The 25044-nt window shown below is 38.1% G+C and overlaps 1 protein-coding gene across 4 annotated transcripts in view; it reads right to left on the bottom strand.

Moving 5' to 3' along the window:
- The window catches only part of TMEM232 (transmembrane protein 232), a 206965-nt gene that overhangs the window by 37623 nt on the left and 144298 nt on the right, over positions 1 to 25044 (bottom strand). For 3 of the 4 annotated variants that reach the window (XM_079794161.1, XM_079794162.1, XM_079794163.1), the window contains 2 exons: positions 12168 to 12261; positions 6872 to 7184 (listed from right to left, as the gene is read on the bottom strand). In XM_079794161.1, coding sequence (XP_079650287.1) covers positions 6978 to 7184; positions 12168 to 12261 — 301 coding nt within the window. In that variant the 3' untranslated portion in view covers positions 6872 to 6977. Of the gene's footprint in view, positions 1 to 6871; positions 7185 to 12167; positions 12262 to 25044 lie in introns of those variants that run through there. The other variant, XR_013814773.1, reaches the window with a different exon arrangement.

Genomic DNA, 25044 nt, shown 5'->3' with positions numbered 1-25044 from the left:
GTTCACCTGCCTGCCTGATTGCCCTTAAACCGCCTCTGCCTGCCTGATCACCCCTAACCACTCTGCTACCTGCCTGATGCCCCTTACTGCTTGCCTGCCTGCCTGATCACCCCTAACCACTCTGCCTGCCTGCTTGATCACCCTTAACTGCTCGCCTTCCTGCCTGATTGCCCCAATCGCCTCTGCCTCGGCTCTGCCGCCACAGCTTCGTCCAGAAGGATGTCCGGAATGACGTCTAGAAGGTCGTTCGGTTGTCCAGTCTAATTAGCATATTATGCTCTTTTATTATTACTAGAAGCCCGGTGCACGAAATTCGTGCACGGGGGGGGTTGTCCCTCAGCCTGTACCCTCTCCAATCTGGGACTCCTGGAGGGATGTCCGACTGCCCGTTTAGGCCCGATCCCGCTGGGATCGGGCCTAAACGGGCAGTCGGACATCCCTCTCACAATCCAGGACTGCTGGCTCCCAACTGCTTGCCTGCCTGCCTTCCTGATTGCCCCTAACCGCTTCTGCCTGCCAGCCTGATCACCCCCTAACCACTCCGCTGCCAGCCTGATTGATGCCTAACTGCCCCTCTGCCAGCCTGTTTGCCCCCAACTTCCCTCCTCTGCCAGCCTGGTCACCCCTAACTTCCCTCTCCTGCAGGGTTGATCACCTCCAACTGCCCTCCCTTGCAAACCTGGTCCCTCTTAACTGCCCTCCCTTGCAGGCCGGGTGCCTCCCAACTGCCCTCTCCTGCTGGCCATCTTATAGTGGCCATCTTGTGTCCACATGGGGGCAGGATCTTTGACCACATGTGGGCAGCTATATTGTGTGTTGCAGTGATGACAAATCTGTATATTACTCTTTTATTAGATAGGATAGAGGCCTGGTGCACGGGTGGGGGCCAGCTGGTTTGCCCTGAAGGGTGTCCCGGATCAGGGTGGGGTTCCCTTGGGGCGTGGAGCGGCCTGAGCGAGGGGCCTGTGGTGGTTTGCAGGCCGGCCACGCCCCCTGGCAACCCAAGGGGAGGCCCTAGTATCTGGAATTTATTTTTCTTCTACAATTGAAACTTTGTAGCCTGGAGCAGAGCCAAGCCTGGGGCTCCCTCTGGGGCGGCAGCCATCTCTGTGGCAGTTAATTCACCTTCTACAATTGAAACTTTGTAGCCTTAAGTGGGTGAGCCCGGCCAGGGTGTGTGGAAAGTTTTGCTTCCCCTGTTGCCGCCGGCAACCCTGGCCTGCTCTCTCAAGCTCCATTCTGCCGCCCTTTGTTTGAATTTGTTTACCTTCTATAATTGAAACTTTGTAGCTTGAGTGGCGGCTTAGGCCTGCAACGGCTATGAAAAGCTTGGCTTGCTCTGTTACCTGGGAAACCTTGCTCACTGTGGCTGTAGCCATCTTGGATTGGGGTTAATTTGCATACTCGCCCTGATTGGCTGGTGGGCATGGCTTGGCTGGTGGGCGTGGCTTATGTAGCGGAGTGATGGTTAATTTGCATATTACCATTTTATTAGAGAGGATAGAAGATATACATAGCCCATGGACATGGGCAATAGGGTGGTGAAGACCTGGGGGGGGGGGGTAGGGTTGGGCAGAGGGAGTAAAGGGAGGGGGATGGGAGGCATCTGTAAAACTGTCAACAATAAAAAATTTATTAAGAAGTAAATTAAATTTTAAAAAATTAGGGGTGCTCTTGTTCACATTGCCACTTCAACAAGTGGAGATGTAAAAGGAATGAAGAGGCTTCAAGAGATCTATGGTAATTTTAATTAAGAATCATTAGCTGACCCAAAGTGAGCTTAATGACCCAGCAGTTTACCAAGCAATTACCAAGAAGTCAACTATGAAATTTAGAAGTCAAGTTCAGTGAACTCTAGAACACTCATTCTTGCTATGGAACCATTTGATGGCACGGACATAGTGGAATGGGTATGGTGTTGTATGGGAAGAAGGAACTGTAATTACCCTTTATATATTGTAACTTTCTTTGGATTTATCGATATTGAAATAGGAATTTTAGGGGAATATAGGCAGGTTTAGGGAATTTTTAGAATTGGGGTCCATGGAAAAACACAGGGCTACAGACTGGGAAAAGGTACATTTCCATAACACAAGGAAGCCAGGTGCAGTTACATTTCCATAAGACAAGGGAGCAGCAACAGATATATTTCCATAAGACAAGGGAACTGGAAGTAGCCAAAAAAGGTCTATATTTACAAAATAAGGAAGGAAGAAAGCCCAGAAGGAATTGGAGTACAATGAGGGAGGAGGGCCTCAGGAGTCACTATAGTAACCGATTCAAAAGGGAATATTGACCAATCAGAGGGGATACCAGGACACAGGAACTGCAGCCTTTATAACCCATGGAGACAGGAAGTTTGTGGGACTCTTTCCTCTCCCCACTTGGAAGTCTGTGCTGTGAGAATCTTCTCCTTTCCCCACATGGGAATCTGTACTTGTTCTTCAATACATCTCTACCTTTGCTGTACTACCCTCTGTCCATGGATTCATTCTTCGACTCTGGGGGGACAAAGAATCTGGGTTCCAGTCCAAAAATTCCGTATCAAAATGAAAAAAAATTTAAAGTGAGGAAAGTCACTCTAAATTAACTCATAGACAGTTATATGTCCCAGAGAGGATTTTTACGGCAAGAGCAAAAGGAATCAATTACTTGAATTATAATTGCTATACATTACTATAGAGTTCCTATCATTGTTACTGTGAGCTCCTTTTAATTGTCTACTACTCTGCAGGCCTCTTTTCCCCCAAACACCCACTCACTAGTATCCACAGTGAAGGTGTTTGTTTTGCCTATTTTCTTCCTTAAACCTCTCTTTGTCATGCCCTGCAAACCTTTGTGGATCTTTTTATTTCTCTTTTTTAAGTTGCACTAGAAGAAATGCTTATTTCTATGCTTCTGTTACTCAGAATTTACAATTTACCTTTTCTCTCTTTTGTCACCTAATATATGTCTTTTAATTTCCAGTACCCTAGGGAAACTAGCTAAAATTTCTATAAATATTTTCTTCTCAATAAGGAAACAGGTCTATGATATAGTTTGTGCAAAAAAAAACACAACAAAACAAAAAACAAAAACAAAAAAACACACACCAAAACGTTGCTTTGGTGGATGCTAAGAGAAGTCTATAGAGAATTTATAATAAACGGATGCAGGAAGACCTAGATTTGTCCTTTAAAATAAAAGTAAACAGAGTGTAAAGTGGCATAGAAACAGGTTTTATATAGAAAGGAATTTAGACCTGGGATAGGTTACCATTTCCTAGCAGTGAGGCATTTACAGATGAATACGAACTACAGTGGGTAAAAGACACCGAGTATCTTTCTCCCTTTTCTTCTCAGAGTCTAACCAACTTCTAGTGGGAAGAGTCTGGGAAAATAAATAACCAAGGCAGAGAAAGCACAAGATGAACAGCAGGAGAGGAGTTTAAAGAATCTGCCTGGTGCCCAAGTCAGCCTGAGGCTCATAGAAACCTTTGTAAATTTTGAGGCAAGATTAATATTAAGGGTATATTACAAAGAGTTCCATTTGAGTTTGTGTTAAGTACTTACTGGAAGAATTAAAGGTTAGTTGTGTTAACCTCTGCTTTGTTTAAAAAGTAAAAATTTATTTTTAAACCATTTACATGAATTTAAAAGGTCATGATGCTTTCTTCCAAGTTTTGTTTTGGTTTTGGTTTTGGTTTTTGTTGTTGTTTTTGTCTCAGAAAAGGTGAAAAAATAGGGCCTAAAATGCAGGGGGAAACAGGGGAATTGACTTTTATTGCATGGCCTAATATGTTCTAGGCATTGAGCTTGGAGTTTTTTCCAGTTATTTAACCAGCGTCTTTCAGCAGCAAAGCCACCCTGCTTTTCTCTGCACTGGAGGAAGCGTTCCAGGATGGGGAGAAGGAACTTGATTCTTCCAGGTTTTTTTTGCTCTTCCTGACAGCATGGTTTCTGGAATAGCCAACTTATTCCAGTTTCTTTTTTCTTCCTGGGATCCCCAAACAGCCTTATTGTGCCTGGTCAGAGGTACCAGCTGGGCGGGGCCTCCCACTCAGAGGGCTGCGTCCCACTGTGTGTGCTGCCCCCTCCACAGTTCCAGATTCTAATAGCCCAATCCTTTCCTCTCTGATCCCCTGCGCCTAGAGGGGGTGGCAGTTTCCTGCAGTAATGGTTTTCTGCCGATGTCTTAGTTGCCTTTTCATTGGCTCAGTTCTCTAACACCTTTTGAAACAATTCCTTATGTTAAATTCTTCATAAAATGACTGATCTGTTTCCATTTTCCTGATTAACTTCTGACTGATACCACTATTTATATACATTGTACCCATTTCCTAAATGAGTAAACTGCAGCTCAGATGGGTTCAGTAACTTGACCAAGGTGTCATAGCTAGCAAGAGGCATAGGTAGAATGTGGGCACAGATCTATGAGCCCCAGTCTTTGCTAATATTCCAGGACATAGGAGGAAAACCATAAGAAGTATGAGTTGCCAAATTTTAAGAATTTTAAAGAATAACTTAATAAAGAATTTTAGAGAATAATTTAAGAATAAAGTTATCTATCTATTATCTATAGAGCTGATTAAGAATCCTTATATCTTTATATATTCTCAAACATATAAATTATACACACACACACACACACACACACACACACACACACACACACACACACACTAGAGGCCCGGTGCATGAAATTTGTGCAACGGGGGTGTGTGACCCTCAGCCCAACCTGCAGACTCTCCAATCTGGGACCCCTCGGGGGATGTCCGACTGCTGGGCCTAAATAGGCAGTCGGACATCCCTTTCACAATCCGGGACCGCTGGCTCCCAACTGCTCACCTGCCTGCCTGATTGCCCCTAACCGCTTCTGCCTGCCAGCATGATCACCCCCTAACCACTCCCCTGCCAGCCTGATCAACGCCTAACTGCTCCCCTGCCAGCCTGATCGTCCCCAACTGCCCTCCCCTGACAGCCCGGTCACCCCCAAATGCCCTCCCCTGCATATTCCCTCTTTATTAGATAGGGTTTTTTCTTTAACATATTGGACAGCCCTAACTGGTTTGGCTCAGTGGATGGAGCGACGGCCTGCAGACTCAAGGGTCCCAGGTTCGATTCTGGTCAAGGCCATGTACCTTGGTTGGGGGCACATACCCAGTGGGGAGTGTGCAGAAGTCAGCTGATCGATATTTCTCTCTCATAGATGTTTCTAGCTCTCTATCCCTTTCACTTCCTCTGTAAAAAATCAATAAAATATACATATATAAAGAGAAACATTTAAGATTCCTCCATATCTACCTGGCTGGTGTGACTCAGTGGCTGAGACCCCAGGTTGGGGCTGGGAGGGGATCACTCCGTGGGGCCGCGCACCCCTCCCAGTCTGAGAGCCCAGGCTGGGGCTGGGACGGGATCGCTCCGTGGGGCTGTGGGCCCCTCCCAGGCTGAGACCCCAGGCTGGGGCTGGGACGGGATCGCTCTGTGGGGCTGTGGGCCCCTCCCAGGCTGAGACCCCAGGCTGGGGCTGGGATGGGATCGCTCTGTGGGGCCGCGCACCCCTCCCAGGCTGAGACCCCAGGCTGGGGCTGGGATGGGATCGCTCCTTGGGGCCGCGCACCCCTCCCAGGCTGAGACCCCAGGCTGGGGCTGGGACGGGATCGCTCCGTGGGGAGTGAATTTGTTTTTGTTTTTTATAAAGGGTCAGGAGGGCCTCTGGGCAGCATTCTGCCAGGCCGCTTACTCTGCCGGGACTCCGGCAGGGCTTAGAGGACTGGGCGCCACCATCTTGTGGCTATGGGTGCTGCCATTTTGCCGTGGAGTGACAGTTAATTTGCATATTACTCTTTTATTCGATAGGATATATGCGTTTATATGTATATTCTTATGTAGGTAAAAACTTGTGGTCTATGTGTCAAATTTAAACCAAAATTACATGAGTTTTTAGTTGCTTGCCAACATTTTGAAATTTAGTAACTTTTATTTTAAAAAAATCCCATCTGAGATGTTCTTAAAAGACTGGATGATCCCACAATACTGGACATACAGCACAAGTACAGCTGAATGGTGGGAACTTTCTTAGGGTAGAATAGGTTTTCTGTAGCCCTTGTCACTAATTTATATTACCTTCGTGACCTGGTAGTCATTTGAGTTTGATATCTCTGATAAAGAACCTGTCTCTTAAGTATCATCAAGCCACCTGTGCAAAATTAAAATTGGTTTTTATCTACATTTTTTTAGAAAAAGAGTATAAGGCATCACAGGAACCCCATCTCATTACTCTTACCCATAGGTTGAGAACATCAGATGAAGTGAACTGACATTGTAAAGATGACTCCTGATTGGATAATCAGTAAGTGCAAGTGTACCTTCCAGGACCATCCAAATCCATTCTCATAAATGCATCTGACAAAGTAAAACCACTGTCTCAAAAGTCTGCTCTGGTATATGTTAAAGTTCAACTCATTCTGAGATGACTGGGCCATTCAGATTTGCTTATAAACAGTAATTTATCAAATTGCAGCTTCAGACATATGGTTTTATTTGGCACAAATTGACTATGAAATACAAATCCAAACAGGTCTCTTGCTTCTTTTATTTGAATAATAATTATTGTAGGAGTATCAGTTAATGCTCATTCTGTTTTCAAGAAATAATTCTTACATGCAACTCACTAAACATTTGCAACTTATTTCCATTTAACTGTCCAATGAATATCAATACTCTAAGAATCATTGATTAAGTATGCTGTATGATCACAAGATAAGAGTCAATTGGGAAAAGTCTAGCTGTATTCTTGAAAATGTTTGATAAAATCACTTCACTCAAATGTGATTAAAAGCTAACTGTTAATTGAGGACTAAGATGTGACTATTACAAAGCATGTGCCAGGATGACAACTCCTTTCTAAGAGATGGTTTCCAGTTAATTAGAAGAACTTTTTCCTAATATGTAGCTATCTCGGTCTCTTTTATGCAGTGAATTTCTGGCACATGGATCTCAATTTGAGGAGGTCATTTTTGCTTCTAATGAAATTACTTCAGTCCTAGGAGGAAGCTCGTAGGGTTTGGTTTGCTTGTGTAATTTCTCTTCTCTTCTCTTCATAATTTCTTTGAAGTGATTTTTTTCCTCTAACTCTTTATCTGCACGTTCTTTGGCCTCACATATTTCATTTTCTTTCTGTCGGATCTTTAGCTCTTTCTCCCACTGTTACAGAGAAAAGGTGTCATTTACATATGATTAAAAAATTAACTTCTCAAAATGCAAATTTATATATTCAATTATCCTCTTAGGTTTTCTCACAGATATTCTTCAGGAATTAATACTCTACCACACTGGAAAAAATATATAAGCCATCTATCAGAAAGTGTACAAGTCCCACACACATAAAGAATAATTCCCTCTTAACATTTTTAAGAATAAGATAATAAGGTTTATATTTCTATATACCAAATGAATTTCCTTTCTTCATCAATATTGGTATTTACATGAGATCACAGAATCATAAAGTAAAAAATCAAGCCAAAGAAAAACCAAATTAAAGTGAAAGGCAGAAAATGTGATACTATTACATGTGAGGTCAAAAAATGAAATTAATCAGACAATAAATGCTGATTTGCAGTAGATCATTAAATATATATATATATATATATATATATATATATATATATATAACATTCATTGCAATTGAGCATGTTAACTCATAACAATAACAGCATATCTGAAGGTGAGAAGGCTAAAAAGGGCTAATTCCAATGTAACCCTGATATTTGGAGGCTAGTGATCTGAACCCATGCCAGCAAGCTCAGTGTACATTCTTGATAACCTATAATTAAGTCACTGCCTCCTTCCCAGATACTGGTCTTGCAGAACCGGTTACAGAGGCCATGGGGCTGTGGACAGTGCACTGCCCCAGAGGGAGGGTTATTAACGCTGGTGCCAGGCCAGACCATCAGATATGGCCTGGAGACCCCCAACACCTGGGGGCTTTCTTGCAAGGCCCGCAAAAAGGACCGGAAGCATAATCCATATTTGCAGGACAAAGACCACAGGGAGGGAGATATAAAGGAAAGCCCCATGCATGTTTCTTCACTCAGACTTGGAAGGCTGTTCCTGAGTCTGCTGGTGTATTAAACAGTGTCCCTCCTCTTCTTTGAAGCATCCTTGGTTTTCTTTGGTCTTCTGTAACAAAGGTAAGGTTCCTAGGAATAATGAGTTGGAAGTAACAATGGCCTTTCAACCAAGCAACATGAGGAGGACATTTTTCCCTTCTAATATCTTTCATGAAAGATAGGGTAAAAAGAGGTAATAACCCCTCTTTAGGCTAGGTGAAAAGTTCAAGGCAGAATGTCTCCTAGCATGAAATATTGGAAATTTCTAAAGATACTACTACCTACATTGCTTGTTTTGTCATCCTCTGCTCATGCATACACACAAGTGACTATGCTTAACAACCTATCAATTAACTTATAGATTACTCTATCCCAGTGCTGTGAATTATAACTGATATGAATAAGCAGGACCAAACCTCAGAATCCATAGCACATCACTCAGCCTTCCAAAGGCAATAACATTTTTTAAAATGTCAACATATGCAGAGTAAATAGTTTTTAAAAGCATAATAAAATTATATCTACTTTTTAAACTCCAATTAAAATTTAAAGACATAAGAAATATAAAAATTACTTGTACTTATCTTGAGGCTGTTCCTATAAACAGTTATTACTCATATAATTTCATTTCTTAGAAACCATTTTTTGCATGAAATACCCAGAAAATTTAGGCAAAGCATCCTGAACATTCAAGCACAGGCTGAAATTCATGCTACACATTCTGTGATACTTATCTGAGACATAATTTTTCTCATATAATAAATTAAGTAGTAATGTTGTATCACAAAACTACCAATTTTATGTTATAGCATAAAAGTAGTAGTTGGTGAAATAAGACAGTATCTGTAAACCAGATAACTAATCTGCTTATATGAGAGATTTCAGTGTACCTCATGATTTTGATCTCTACAGTGTGAAAAATTGACAGAGGATTAATGCTGAAGAACTCTCAGTAAAACAGAATGCTTTGGTATCCAAAACAGCATGTATAAAAACAGGAATATGGTATATCGCTAATGTCTAGGGGCTGTTTTTCCTCCTTTCCCCCTTTGTTAGACTTGGCAAGGCTGGAATTCACCATAACATTATAATCTTTCATTTTGTTAACCCAACAAAAAGTAAACTTTCCTCTCACATTTTTGTCTCTGTTCACCTTGACCAATTCTATTTGGATAAACCATTGTCTTGTCTTTACTTTTATAGGCCAATATTATCATTAATGTGGCAGCCAGGAAGATGTAGGTTTGCTTGAGATTGATGGGGAATAGAAGCACCATTTATTGCTTTTTTCAACCCATTCACTCAGGGATTCAATCATCATACTATGGAATACCAGCAGTATCTTAATATCTGCTGAACAATTAGGTATCTGCCTTATTCCTTGCTTACTATGGCTACTATGTAACTGTGTTTTTGTTTCTTGTCAATCCTACAGATTCTACCTCCCCATCTCCCACTTCCATTCAGGTTAGGGATTATAAACCAGAAAACTGAGCAATGAGGGAGAGTTAAAAAGAAAAGTAGATTTGAAGTCCAAAGATTTTGTTTTGTGTGTACATTCAATCATTCACTAACTTTAAAACTTGGTAAAATAACTGAAATGTAAACCGCCATTCTTATTGGTAACTATTTTACAGGATTGTTGTGAAAATTAAAGTAACTAATGTAAGGACATTTTGTAAAGGGTACAATATAACGTAAAAAGTAGTACAGCTATAGCTTCCTGAAAGGAAATGTCATATACATGAATAATTTGTTAAATATTATATTCAAAGACACTTCCATAAACCTTCCCAAATCAACACTTTGTAGTTTGTACTACTATTTGATTAGGCCACCCACTTATCAAACAATTTGGATTCTATCAAACATCAAACTTATTTTCAGAAAGGATTCCTTTACCCTTCTATAGCTACATTCTAAACAGATTCGTGGTGGGTGATTGCTTATATAATGCTCATACCTTGAAAAGAAGAAAAAAATGATAGTTTTTAGGATCAATTTCTTAGCCTTCTTTTCCTAGACTCCTCTCTATCGTTCAAAATAATGTCCTCTGTCTCTTCAACTAGCCCCAGGCAGATAAGTTTAATCACAAAGTGATTAAGTCTTTCTATTTTTTCAAGGATAAAGAATAGCAACTGAAAACTGAGTCAAAAGATTTTTTTGTGTTATTAAAACTACACAATATATATATGTATATACACCTTGACAATTTGCTGTCTCTTGTAATCTATTCTAGATAATTCAGTTGAGTGACTGGTAAAATATAGATGCCATATTTATGAACCATTAGGAATTTTTTATACTACCCTGTACATGTGATATACTGGTTTAGCAAAACTTTCATTATTGAATAAAAATATAATACTACGGCTCTCATTTTGTGTTTCCAGGGCATAATTCTGTTTTCAAATCCTAGTACTTATAGCTATTGCTAGAGTAGTTTAAATATTAGCTATATGATAAGTTACAATTCAGTGAGATCAGTAAATGAAATAATCCCTTATCATTTCTCAAAAGATCACTAATTAAATGAAATGTAAAAAATTAATCATGGGAGAGAACCCTAAAGATTCCATCTCAAAAACTATTAGAACTGATAAATAAACTCAGTAAAGCTGTAGGATACAAAATAAATATCCATAAGTTGGCTGTATTTTTATACACAAAAATGAACTATCACAAAGGGAAACTAAGAAAACAATCCTATTTACAACTGTATCAAAAAATACTTAGGAATAAATTTAACCAAGGATGTAAAAGACCTGCACTTTGAAAATTATAAAACACTGAAGAAAGAAATTTTAAAAGATACAAATAAGTTGAAGCATAAAATGATGTTAAAGAATTAACATCATTAAAATGTCCATACTACCAAAAGCATTTATAGATTCAACACAATTCCTATCAAAATACCAATGGCATATTTCACAGAACTAGAACAAATGTCCCCAAAATTTATATAGAACCACAACATACCATGAATAGCCACAACAATTCTGAGAAAAAATAACAAAGTTGGAAGATTCATGCTACCTGGTATGAAACTATACTATAAGCCATAGTAATCAAAACATCATGATACTGGCATAAGAACAGACATATATATGAATTGAACAGAATAGCGATCCCAGAAAAAAACCCACGCCTTTATGGACAATTAATATTTGGCAAAGGAGGCAAGAACATACAATATGGTAAAGATAGTTTATTCAGTAAATGTTGTAAACAACTCCTAAAACAAAAAAGCAATCATAAAACGATTTAGCAAGAAATGATCAACTAAATAAGCTCAATGGATTAAAGTATCTTAAGTAAATAGCCTTGTATTGCCACAGTTTGTTTAATTCATACCACAAACAAAGTGATTAAAGTCTTTCTAATATTTCAAGGGCAAAGAATGGTCACTGAAAATTGAGTCAAAAACTTTTTGTTCCATTTTTAAAACTATACTGTAGAAAATAAACTCTTTAGTGTTCAATATCAGACTCTTGTTTTAAAAATCTACTAATTCAGGAAACAGGATAAGGCTAGTATTTTAAACTAGAGGCCCATTGCACGAAAAGATTTGTGCAATAGGCCTTCTTTCCCTTGGCTTCCAGCACCGGTTTTCCTCCAGCACCCAGGACCCTGGCCTTTGCTCCAGCCGGAGTCTGCCTTCTTTGTCTTTGCTGTGGCACTCCCCTCCTGTAGATCCCTTTGCCCCCTGCCCTCCCTCTCATAGCAGGCATCCTGCCCCGCCTGGCCACTCCCGCCTGGAGCAGCTGGGCGGCCGCTATCTTTGGCCTTCTAATTTGCATACTCACTCTGATTGGCTGTGGGCGTAGCGGAGGTACAGTCAATTTACATGTTTGTCTATTATTAGGTAAGATGACAGAGGCCAATTTTCTGTAGCCCAGTGAAGGCTCTGATATGTATAGGTAATACAGTGAGATATAATTAAGTTTAGCAATGCCCAATCATGGCTCTACTTTTAAGTTCCACATGTTAATATTAAAGTCTCAGAACTACACATTCTAATTCAAAATACCTTTAAAAAACAAAGCTTTTGCAAGTAGTTTAAGAAAGTCAATCTTACATAATGGTCAATGATTCTTGTCAGTTCTTCATCTCTCTTGGTGAAGAAATCTGGATATGGAAACATGGGGACGTCTACTACAGAAGGATGTTCCCTTTAAAAGAGCAGAAGAACAGATCCAATATTAGGTATAGATATTCCTCCTCCCAGGAATACATAACTTTGAAAGTCATAATTCATTATTAAGCATTTTGATTCTACATTGTTAACATCAAGTAGTTAACTCTGTGCAGACTACTATATTATTAGTCTTTAGTTTTGGTAAGCCATTTGGGGTTATTAAAACTGACATTTTAGAGGATAGGGTATGACATATAGAATAAGAACTAGACAATAATAAAAAGGCAATATTCTCCTAGGAGATGTATATACTATAGCTTGTCAGTAAAAAATGAGATGTAAGGATATGAAATGCTAAAGAACGGTTGAAGTTGACTATGATCAATGGGGAAATGAAAGTGTGCCTCACCATACGTAGCCCCATGACCCTGGATATTCTGGTGGAAGTCTAAGTCTAAGAATTTGAATTAAGGCATACTAAACACACACACACACACACACACACACACACACACACACACACCAAAAAAACAAACAAACAACAACAACAAAAAAACAGTGATGTGACTTCGGTATTTCTCCTAGCTCTTCGTAATACTAAGAGTGGAACTGTGGCAGACAGCTTAGCAACAGCTCAATGAAAGTGTTGGCAGTGCAAAGTGGGGACTAAGCTATTGGAGATATATTGTTAAACTGTTCACATAATAATTGTATTATTTTAGATATTTTGAAATAATTATTGTGAGTCCAGAAATAGGTAAAGCAACAAAATGGTGATAGAGAATATGGCTTTGTAGGAGAGAAAGTGGGTTTATAAAATAAAGCTATTAGGCAAGAACCTAGTAAGTGACATAACTGGTGGAATATTTTCCCAATTCAAACAAGTCTGATAAATTTTTATAACTATAATATATGTCTACATGCACTTTTTCAAGTTGCTCTGTATATGGAGCTCTATATTTTTGATACCCTATAGTTCCCTCATATCACCAGGTTGTCTTTCTTTACACTGTACTAAATGTTTCTCAAATATTTCCTTTATCTTCATCTTCAACATCATTTCCCTGATTTAAACCATCATTCTTACCTGGACATAGACCTCTTCTTTCGAATCCCTGCATCCACCATGTCTTACCCTCTTCTCCCCCTCTTATCTCTGCACAAGGCTGGTTAATGTCTATTTATCCATCAGCTCTCAGTTCAAATCCACTACCATAGCTCTCAATCCACCATGGGCCTTTCCTTCATACTTATCTCAATTGTAATTTTAAATTTTCTGTGTGCCTGTGTGAGTTTTATATTTCCTGGTTAGAATATGAGCTACATGATTGTGCAAGATGGTTTGCTTATCATTGTTTTATCAGTTCCCAATATAATTAGTGAATTATAGAATGTATAAGTGAAAGTTGTGACATTGGGAAGAGTCTACCACAAAACACACTTATGTCAGTAGAGCAATGTCCAGTATAGCCAGGGAATGACAATTGTAGGAGACAAGTCACAGAGTGAAACGAATAGCAGGAGTTCAACTCAAGTAGCTGGTGACCATAGGAAATAAATGGAGCCCTCTCCCAACCCGTAAGATTCAGAACTATTGTGGGGCAGAAGAGCAGTGACCTTTCCACTGCATGCTGAATAGGAGCTCAAGTCCTTCTATTAAAATATTAGAAGAAAATATGATTCTAGAATGTTGGGAAATTTGGGGACATCTGGGAGCTGACACAGATTAACTATATTTAACAAAATTTGAGCACTTCTGATATTCAAAGAAATGTGCTAAATACTGTGAAAAGTGAATAAGAATAGTATAATTATTTAAAGGTTAAAAATATTCAAGTAACTTGCCTCAGATTCCTTCTTGAATTATAAAAGTTTAAATTTAAATTAAAGAGATACATAATAATATATTAGAAAACCTTTAAAATGAAAAGGTTAGATGGGTATGCTTGTGCATCAGTGATTTCTAGTTATTTCAGTTGAATAGTTTGTACTTGAAAGGAAAGATTCATAGATAACAATAATACAAGACAACTTGAGGCATAAGAGAGACAAACATTCAATGATATAAACAGAAAAATATAGTAAAACTAGAGGCCCAGTGCACAAAATTCGTGCACAGGTATGGTCCCTAGGCCTGGCCTGTAATCAGGGTCATCTTCCCAGGCTGCCTGCAGCTGTCCCTGCCCCCTGCTGCCACCCACCCCTGGTTCCCCATTTGCCATCGGGTGATCGGAGCCTGCTGGCTGGGGGTAGGAACCGAGAGGTCAGCCATTCCCACCTGCTCACCAGCCCCGCCTCTGCTGTGGGTCACCCTCCATGTGTGGGCAACTGGCTGGGCAGGGGCCTTGGCCTGGTACCTCCCACATCCCCTGCCATCTACCCCTGGTTCCCCATTCACCATTGGACAATCGCAGCCTGCCAGCCAAGGAAAGGAACCGAGAGGTGGTCAGTGCGCCTCATAGTGGCTATTCGAGCAGCCATTCTGGTCGTTCTGCCATTAGGGTCAATTTGCATAGTACCCTTTTATTATATAGGATTATTATATAGGATGGTTAAGCATATGGTTCTGCCACCTAGTATTATTTAATCCCTCTGTTCCTGTTTTTTCCATTTTTAATATAAAAGTTATATCTGTTTTATTTTTATTTTATAAATATTAAAAATAAATAAGACATAAAACATTTTTGATGGAGCAAACACTGAACAAATTTCAGGTGCATTATTCTTTTTTAAAATTCTTTATTGTTTAAAGTATTACATATGTCTCCTTTTTCCCCCATTGACTCTCCTCAGCTGTTTCCACCCCCCAGCACATGCCCTCATGCCCCTACCGTTTGTGTCCATGGGTTATGCTTATATGCATGCATACAAGTCCTTTGGTTGGTCTCTTACACCGTCCCCCCTCTCCCCTGCCTTCCCTCTGAGGTTGGATGGTCTGTTCAATGCTTCTATGTCTCTGGATCTATTTTTGTTCATCAGTTTATGTTGTTCATTATATTCCACATATGAGAGAGATCATATGATATTTATCTTTCTCTGACTGGCTTATTTCACTTAGCAAAATGCTCTCCATCCATGCTGTTGCAAATGGTAAGAGTTCCTTCTTTTTCACAGCAGCGTAGTATTCCATTGTGTAGATGTACCACAGTTTTCTAATCCACTCATCTGCTGATGGGCAACTTAGGCTGTTTCCAAATCTTAGCTATTGTAGATTGTGCTGCTATGAACATAGGAGTGCATATATCCTTTCTGATTGGTGTTATTAATTTCTTGGGATATATTCCTAGAGGTGGGATTACTGGATCAAATCAGAGTTCCATTTTAAATTTTTTGAGGAAATTCCATACTGTTTTCAACAGTGGCTGCACCAGTATGCATTTCTACCAGCAGTGGGAATTTTCTCTGCATCCTTGCCAGCACTTGTTGTTTGTTGATGATAGCCATTCTGATGATGTGAGATGGTACCTCATTATGGTTTTGATTAGTGACTTTGAGCATTTTTTCATATGTCTCTTGGCCTTCTGTATGTCCTCTTTCGAAACGAATCTATTTAGGTCCTTTGTCCATTTTTTTATTAGATTGTTTATCTTCCTTTTGTTAAGTTGTATGAATTCCCTGTAAATTTTGGAGATTTATCACCATCAAAAGAATTTAGAGGAGGAAGCCATGGCAAAATAGAGATAATTCAAGTTCTTCTTTAAATTATTCTGACTTGGACGCCTCTATTGTGGGGTCATCCAGTTGTTTAAGAAGAACACTTCAGATGGGATTATTTTTAAAATAAAAGTTGCTAAATTTCAAAATATTTGTCTGAATTTGGTATCAGGAGAATCCTAGCATACTCTCCTGTTTGATTTTTTTGAAACAGTTTCAGAAAAACAGGCATTAATTATTTAAATGTCTGATAGAATTAACCAAGTTATTTGATCCTGGGATTGTCTTGATTGGGAGGTTTTTGATGACTGATTCAATCTCCTTACTTGTTATTGATCTGTTCAGATTTTCTATTTTTTTTTTTATGATTCAGTCATTGTAGATTGTATGATGGTTCTAGAAATTTATTCATTTCTCCTACTTTATTAATCTGTTGGCATATAATTGTTCATAGTTGTCTCATGATCCTTTGTCTTTTTGTGGTATCTGTTGAAATATATTTTATTTTACTTTATTTTATTTTAGTCTTCTCTCTTTTAATTTTGGAAAGTCTAGCTAAGGGTTTGTCAAATTTGGTTACTTTTCTTTTGTTTCATGGATTTCTTCAATTTTTTTCTAATCTGTTTCATTTATTTCTGCTCTAAACGTTGTTGCTTCCTTCCTTCTGCAAATTTTAGGCTTATTTTGTTTTACTCTTTATAGTTCCTTGAGGTATAATGTTTGGTTATTGAGATCTTTCTTTTTTTTCTTAATATAGGCATTTGTTACTCTAAATGTCCCTCTTAGAACAATCTGCTGCATCCTAAAATTTGTGGTATGTTATGTTTCCATTTTCATTTATTTCAAGACTAGAGGGCCGGTGCACAGATTCGTGCACTGTTAGGGTCCCTTGGCTGGCCTGCAGGGATCGGGCCGAAACCGGCTCTCCGACATCCCCCGAGGGGTCCCAGATTTTGAGAGGGTGGTTCTCGGGTGATGCACCCTAGAATCAGGCTTCCTCCTCTCTGGTTCTGGGTGTGTCACTCGAGAACCACAGCTGCCAAGTAACAGCAGCTCGGCAGCTCCTGCATTGAGTGTCTGCCCCCTGGTGGTCACTGCGTGCCATAGCTACCGGTCTGAGCATCTGCTCCCTGGTGGTCAGTGCGCATCATGATCACTTAGCCTTTTATATATAGAGATATTTTTTATATTCTATTTGATTTTTTGACTCATTGGTTGTTCAGGAGACTATTGTTTAATTTCTACATATTTGTGATTTTCCAGTTTTTCTCTTGTTAATAATTTATAGTTTTATAACATTTTGGTTGGAAAAGATACTTGGTATGATTCCAGTGCTTTTAAATTTGCTTACACTTGGTTCATGACCGAACATATGATCTATCCTGGAGAATGTTCCATGTTCACTTAAGAACAATGATTGTTCTGCTACTTTGGGGTAGAATGTGAAATATATTAGGTCAATTAGGTCTAAAGTATATTCAAGTTCAATGTTTCCTTTTTATTCTTCTGTCTAGATAATCTATCAATTGTTGAAAGTGGAGTATTGGTGTCCTCTACTATTTTTGTAATATTGTCTGTTTCTCCCTTCAGATATGTTAATATTTGCTTAATATAATTTGGTGCTCCCAAGTTTGGTGCATATATTTTTACTAGAAGCCTGATGCATGAAATTCTTGCAAGAGTAGTACTTTCTTCCCCTGGCTGCCCACACTGGCTTCCCTCAGGCACCCGGGACCCAGGCTTCCCTTGTTGCCCCGGCTTTGTCAGGAAGCTCGTCCAGAAGGACATCTGGTTTAATTAGCATATTATGCTTTTATTATTATAGATAATTGTTATTACCTCTTGATTAATTGAACCCTTTGTTATTACATAATAGTTTTTGAGTTGAAGTCTATTTTGTCCAAGTAAGTATGGCGCTATTCTTGCTCTGTTTCTACTTGCATGGAACATCTTTTCCATCCCTTTACTTTGAGTCTCTTTGTGTTCTTAGAACTGAAGTGAGTCTCTTATATGCAGCACAGAGTTTGAGTTTTGTTTTTTTATGCATTCAGCCACGCTGTAGTTTTTGATTGGAGAATTTAGTCCATTAACATTTAAAGTAATTATTGATGGGTTTAACTCATTTCTCATTATCTTTTGTGTATTTACTTTAGGTTTTTGCTTTGTGACTTATATAAAGGATCTTATTGATAGAACAGACTATTTTAAGCTAATAACAACTTAAATCCAGTCACAAACAAAATTAGATTTTAAGTTTACCATCCAATTATATTTCAGTACTATTTTCCCTAATTCCATTTTAATTCAGTACTCTTGGGAACCATGGATCTTTCTGGAAACTGAAAGTTTTCCAATCCTTAGAGACACATTTAATCATAACTTTCATACTCAAAACCCCACCTGGTAATATTTAATATTTTATGCATCTTTAAAGCAGGAGGATTAAAAATAAATTATTTCTGGACACATAAATGACAGATTTTTCATCTCAAATAATGTTGATTTTCTATTTTATAAAGCTGATTCATTCAAGTAGCAAATCATATGTCTTTTCTTTTAACACTATTCTTGTTTTCTTTCACCATAATTTCCTTGCCTAAATCAGAGCACCTCAAGATTATAGGTTCCTGTAAAAGACAAGATTTAAAGTATGGATATTTATAACAAAGTTATCCAAAGTTAAAAAACTAACAACATAATGCTCATTGTGCTAAGCGAAATAAGCCAGTCAGATAAAGATAAATATCACATGATCTCATTCATTTATGGAATATAATGAGCAACATAAACTGATGAACAAAAATAGAACGAGAGACATAGAAGCATCAAACAGACTGTCCAACCTATGAGGGAAGGCGGGGGGTGAGGGAGTAAGATAATAACTTGTATGCATGCATATGAGATATCCAATGGACACATACAGTAGCGAGGTGAGGGCATGTGCTGGGGGGTGCGGGTGGCCGGGAAGAGATCAATAGGGGAAAAGGAGACTCATGTAATACTTTAAACAATAACGAATTTAAATTAAAAAAGCACAAATAAATCTTCTTGTATATTTTTAAGGGTGGGTTAATAAAGTAATAGCTTGTTCTCAATTTGACTATTACTATTACCATTACTTGATTTCACATTAACAGTATCTTGTACCTATTTAATTGCCTTTGTTTTGTAGTTCTTGCATTATAAAACATTCTATAGATTTAGTCCTTCCAGTGAGAGTTAAAAATTGTTCTGCTCTCACCCCTCCAACATCGATAGCCTGGGTAGTGATCCTGTTTCTGCTTGGCATGAAGAACTGCCACTCAAGGGAAACTGCAGGGTCCTTGGCTTCTACTATTCCCAGTGATCTTGTCCCAGGGGCTCTGTCCCAGACATTATCTGCTACAGTTTCAGTCTTGCTTTGCTTTGCCAGCCAGACTATTGATCTGGTAGTTTCCATATACAGTACCTATTAGAAAGTTTCAGGTGTCACTTTCACATTGACTAGACCTTACAGAAGCAACTAAGGAACACAGTCTAGGCTTGTTGAACTTTAATTTATTTTCAATTCACTGAGTCAAAATCTCCAATGGGATGTTCCACTGAAACAATTATTCCTATATTTCAGACATAAAATTTTGCAATGTTAGGCCGAGGATAGTTCTCTGCCACCGTAGCATTGCTGATGCATCTTATGTTTCAGTTTATCCACAATCCCCTAAATAATTTTTGTCATTAGAGTCTGAGGTTTTTTTCATAAGTTTTATTTTAGACAAAAATCTGTATGGTTATCAGAACAGAATTGTGCTGTGACTGAAAGATGCCAAAAGACATAATAAAAGGATGCTAAGTTTCTTTAAAGGCAGTTTATAGAAACTAATGGAGATGGTTTCACAAACTAAGAGAAAATACATTGTGCTCCAGGCTAAGGTATGGCTCCATGAACACCTCTGAACAACCTGGAAGGATGAGTAGTATTAGTGTGAATAAAGGTGCATATGTCTTAAGTGAGTACACGTATCCAAGAGCTTTTTGAGTTTGCATAGAGAACAAGTGACAACTTTAGTTTTTAATGTGTTGAGTTTAAGTGTCTTCTTTTTAAAGTATATATATATATATATATATATATATATATATATATATATATATATTGATTGATTGATTTCAGAGAGGAAGGGAGAGGGAGACAGAGATAGAAACATCAATAATGATAGAGAATAATTGATCAGTTGTGCAATTGGGCATTTGCCCTGACCAGGAATCAAACCATAACCTCCTGGGTCATAGGTCAATACTCAATGGATGAGCCATGCCAGCTGGGCGAGTTTAAATGTCTTCTTACACCAATTGGAACTGGTTGTCACTAGGCCTGTCATCCTGGGAATACTCCTCACCACTGTTTTCTGAACCCACTCTGTTCTTTTTTTTAGGTTTATTCCCTCATTTGGAGAAAGATATTCTTAAGAAGCTTCCTAGATGTGGAAAGTAGAAGGTAAATAATTTGAAAATATCTTTATTCTACCCTCACATTTAACAAATTAAAGCAGTAAAATATTCAGTGTCATTTGTTATTTGGACTCTACCCAAATGAAGAACAGAATAGATTCAGTTAAAATTTTATATGAAATGTTTATCTTTTTTCCAATATACTATTAACCAAATATATTAATACCAAGGGATGTTTGTGATTTTAGAGTATTATTTTCCCTCAGTTTATTGAGGCTGCACCATCTTCTTGCTTCTGATCCTGCTTTTGAGGCATCTGATACCATCCTGATTTCCAAGCATTTGTGGTAGCCTGTTTATTCTCTCTAGAGCTATATTATTCAAGATATTTACTCCTAATTTTATTAATAGGCAAATGCTGTAATCTCAATTAACAAATATATCTGTTGCTTACATAAAGTCTGATGCAGTTCATAATATCTCTATCAAGTGTTGAGAGAGCCTGGAGACAACTCAAAAGTTAACAGGGGGAGAATCTACCTTCTAGCATATTTATAGGATTGGTGGCAAGCCTCAGTCCTAGCTGGCTATTGGTCAATGACATCAGTTTCTTGCCATTGAAACTTCTTGGAGCAACATGGAGTTGATTTTGCTCAGAATAAGTGAGTGTGAGAGAGTCCACAAGATAGAAGCCACTACCTATTTATAACCTAATCTTGAAAGTGGCATCTTATCACTTCTGCTGTATTTATTCATTAGAAGTGAATCACTAAGTCCAGCCATACTCAAAGAAAAGAAAGTATATAAGAACATGAATACTGAGAAGCAGGAGTCACTGGAGGCCCTCTTAGAGGCCGCCTACCACAGGAGTGAAGGCTTTTTCTTGGGGAACCCCCAAATATCATATCTACAGACTTTTTATTGACATCAGCGACATTAGACGATCACCTGATCTCCTACCTGGGGTGTATCACTCTCCCCCAACACCTCCCAACCCCCAGGGAAAGGAGGGAAGGGGGAAAGTGGGAGTGACAGAGACAGAAAATCAGGGCTCTGACTCTGACTCTTTCATATTAAGACTTCACCTTCAGCCGAGCCAGTGTGGCTCGGTGGTTGAGTGTGGACCCATGAACCAGGAGGTCATGGTTCAATTCCCAGTCAGGACACATGCCTGAGTTGTGGGCTAAATCCCCAGTAGGGAGCATGAAAAAAGAAAAAAGAAGACTTCACCTTCATTCAATACAACATTCTTATAGTGTTTGAAGACTTACAAGCAGTAAAAGAGTATGATAAGAATTCTGTTTCAAAATGATTACTCTGACAGTTGTGCAGATTGAACAAGAAATACTGAAAGTTGCAGGACCATTTCAGGAGTTATTGAAACAAGAGTGTTGGCAGTACATAGTAAAGATTGGAAGTTATCTCACCAGAGAAGCAATTGATTGTCATAGCAACTATACAGATTTGGGGGTGGGAAAGTGGAGAAATACAAAAGACCATGTTTTATCCTCTCTTTTCTGCCTTTGAATGGCTCAACTCTTGCTGGTTAAAGAGCTTAATAGTACAAATCTTTAGGTTTGATGCTAAACTACTAAGAATGTTTAAATATTAATATCCCACTAGTGCTTTATTCCAGATGTTCTAAGCTATAATTTATTGACATGTTGGCATATTTCCATAATTGTGAGGTATACTACAAATAATTTGTTATTAATAATAGCTAAGGATTGAATTCTGAAAATTATTCATACTAATATAATATACTATACTAGGCTTACAATATCCCCATAATAATACTCTAATTCTTGTCTATTTATAATATGTTCTTGAATGGAATATGATAAATGGAGCATGCTGAAAATGGGACATAATCCAGACTCTGTATTTACTAGTGGCAATCTTTAGTAATATAGGAGTCATTGTAACTGGATTGCAAAGTGGAATTGAGGATCCAACAATACTCTTCTAACAGAAATAGAAAAAAAGGCTCATTTAAAAACAGGTAGTCTTAGCTTTATAACTGTTTGCTCCCAATATCTTTACCAACCAGAATTATAGGCACTGATTTTTTGCAGCACCTGGAGAGCTACTTTTTATGATCCCCTATTAGTTCCCCTATATATACAGTTAGCTTCTTCAGGTCATAAAAAATAATTAAAAATTAAATAGGAGAAAATTGATGGGTGAGATTATATTGCATCCTACAGAGGTTATTTGCCACAAATGAAATTCTATTGGGGGAAAGAGAAATATCTCAAAGATAAGAAGAGCTCTGTTTTTCTAACAGACTGTTTTCCAATAACACTGTTTGGAGATCTGAGATCCAGACAGAATGGATGGAAAACTATCTCTTCACATTCCAGCATAGCCACATTAGATAAAAGCCTGCCAGATATTGAAACCATACTAGGCAATACGGTCATCAATGTGCTACCCAGTTGTAGATCTAAGAAGGAGCTTCTACTGGCATACAAATGTGTAGAGTGGGACACAAAGACAATGAGTAAATTCTGTCTATTGGCAAACACCGGTCGTATAGAGAACTCTCTTTAGTACACAGCAAATTGAAGAAAACTTGCAAAAAAATCTGTAAATTATTGATAGATATGAAGAATTATACATTATCTCATATATCCAGAAGAAAATAAACTTTAAAAATTGCTGTAATTTTAGAAGACATATGAATCTGAAAGAAAGGTCAGAAAACTACTTGGCATTCAATAGGGTATAGGATCTATAAAATAGGAGCTGAAAAATTAGAGATAAAAACAATGTGAGATGAGGAAGGATGTTATGAAAAAATAAAGTGTCATGGTAAAAGTTCAATAAATAATAAAAGCAGTTTTAAAAATAAGAAAAATCATTATGAAAAATGAACCAGTGTTTTGGATTACCAATTCAAAAAGATTTCCAAAGTTAGAGGAAAGTAAAACCTGAAAATAAATGAGAGAAAGTATAACTAAAATGGAATAAATAAAATGTGATTCAACCTAAGAATTATCAATTAAACTAAAGAGAAAAATTGTTATAGAAACAGTATTAAAAAAATATCATCACAGAAAATTTATAGATCTGAAAAATGACCTAAGTACAGGGAAATGATTTTCTGTACCAGTTCAAAAAGGAAATAGAGACTCAAGTAAAAAAATAAACTACAAGGATAAAAGTAAAATTCTCCAAATAATGAGAGAAAAATAAGTAAACATAAATAAAATCACCCTTAGTTTTCTCCCCTACAATATGAAATTTAAAAAATGATTTGCTCTTAAGAATCTTTAGATTTTCACATACTTAAAAATAAATTCCTTCTTTATACTTTCCATAAAGTACTTACATTAGGAGATTAAGAATGGGGGTAATTCAAGCTTTGGTGATACTTCTAACCAAAATAGAGAACAAGAAAGGGCAATCGTACTGAGAGAAAGCCATTAGACTGTAATGGCTTTGAGGCCAATGATCTGTTATAGTTCTAGAAATTAACATTTAGCCAATACTTGTACAAAGACTAGCAATGAAAATTGAACCAAATTAAATGTAAATTTCAGTCTAAATAATTGTTTTAAATTTGTTACATCATTAATAAAAATATAATTTTGCTTAAGGAGAAAATGTAACTTATTTAATAAATTTAAATCATATTAATATGATCTAAAATATACATTATAGTTTTAAAATATAAAAAATTAACTGAAAATGTGTTACATTCCCCCTGTTATATGGAGTAGAGAAATGATTAGAAGAAGGATATTATACAAAATATGTTTTATTATTTATTTAGATACTTTTTATCATATATAATTTCTTTTAGAAATGTGAATATAATCATGAGAATTAAAAACAATATATATGCCTTTCTAATCATTGGGGTAAATCAAAATAAGAATAACAAGTCCTAGCCCTAACCGGTATGGCTCAGTGAATAGAGTGTCGGCCTGCGGACTGTAGGGCCCCAGGTTCGATTCTGGTCAAGGGCATGCACCTTGGTTGCAGACACATCCCCAGTAGGGGGTGTGCAGGAGGCAGCTGATGGATGTTTCTTTCTCATCCATGTTTCTAACTCTCTATCCCTCTCCCTTCCTCTCTGTAAAAAAAAAAAAATCAATAAAATATATATTTTTAAAATAATAATAATAAGTTCTAAATAGAAAAAAATGCAAGGAATTATACATAACACTTAAAAGACAGAAGACATATGAATTGTAATAATAAAATTAGATGCCATTAATACCATATAAGCCAAAGAAAAAATGTGATATGTTACCAAGCATGGATCTTTTTCTAAATATGATAAAAATTACAATCATTATCTTCTTACTAGAGGCCTTGTGCATGAAATTTGTGCACTTGGGGGGTCCCTCAGCCTGGCCTGCACCCTCTCGCTGTCCGGGAGCCCTCGGGGGATGTCCGACTGATAGCTTAGGCCCACTCCCCATAGGGGAGCTCCTGCATTGAGTGTCTGCCCCCTGGTGGTCAGTGCATGTCATAGTGACCGGTCATTCCATCATCGGACTGAAACCAGCTCTCCGACATCCCTGAGGGGTCCCAGATTGCTAGAGGGTGCAGGCCAGATCGAGGGACCCCATTGGTGCACAATCAGGGCCAGGGAAGGACACAGGAGGTTGGCCAGCCAGGGAAGGACCACAAGAGGGTTCCAGGGCATGTCTTGCCTGTCTAGCTCAGTCCCGATCGTCCGGACCCCAGCAGCAAGTTAACCTACTGGTCAGAGCGTCTGCCCCCT

The sequence above is a fragment of the Cnephaeus nilssonii genome (assembly GCF_951640355.1).
Source record: "Cnephaeus nilssonii genome assembly, chromosome: 2".
Lineage (NCBI taxonomy): Eukaryota > Metazoa > Chordata > Mammalia > Chiroptera > Vespertilionidae > Cnephaeus > Cnephaeus nilssonii.
This window is presented reverse-complemented; position numbering and strand designations above follow the sequence as displayed.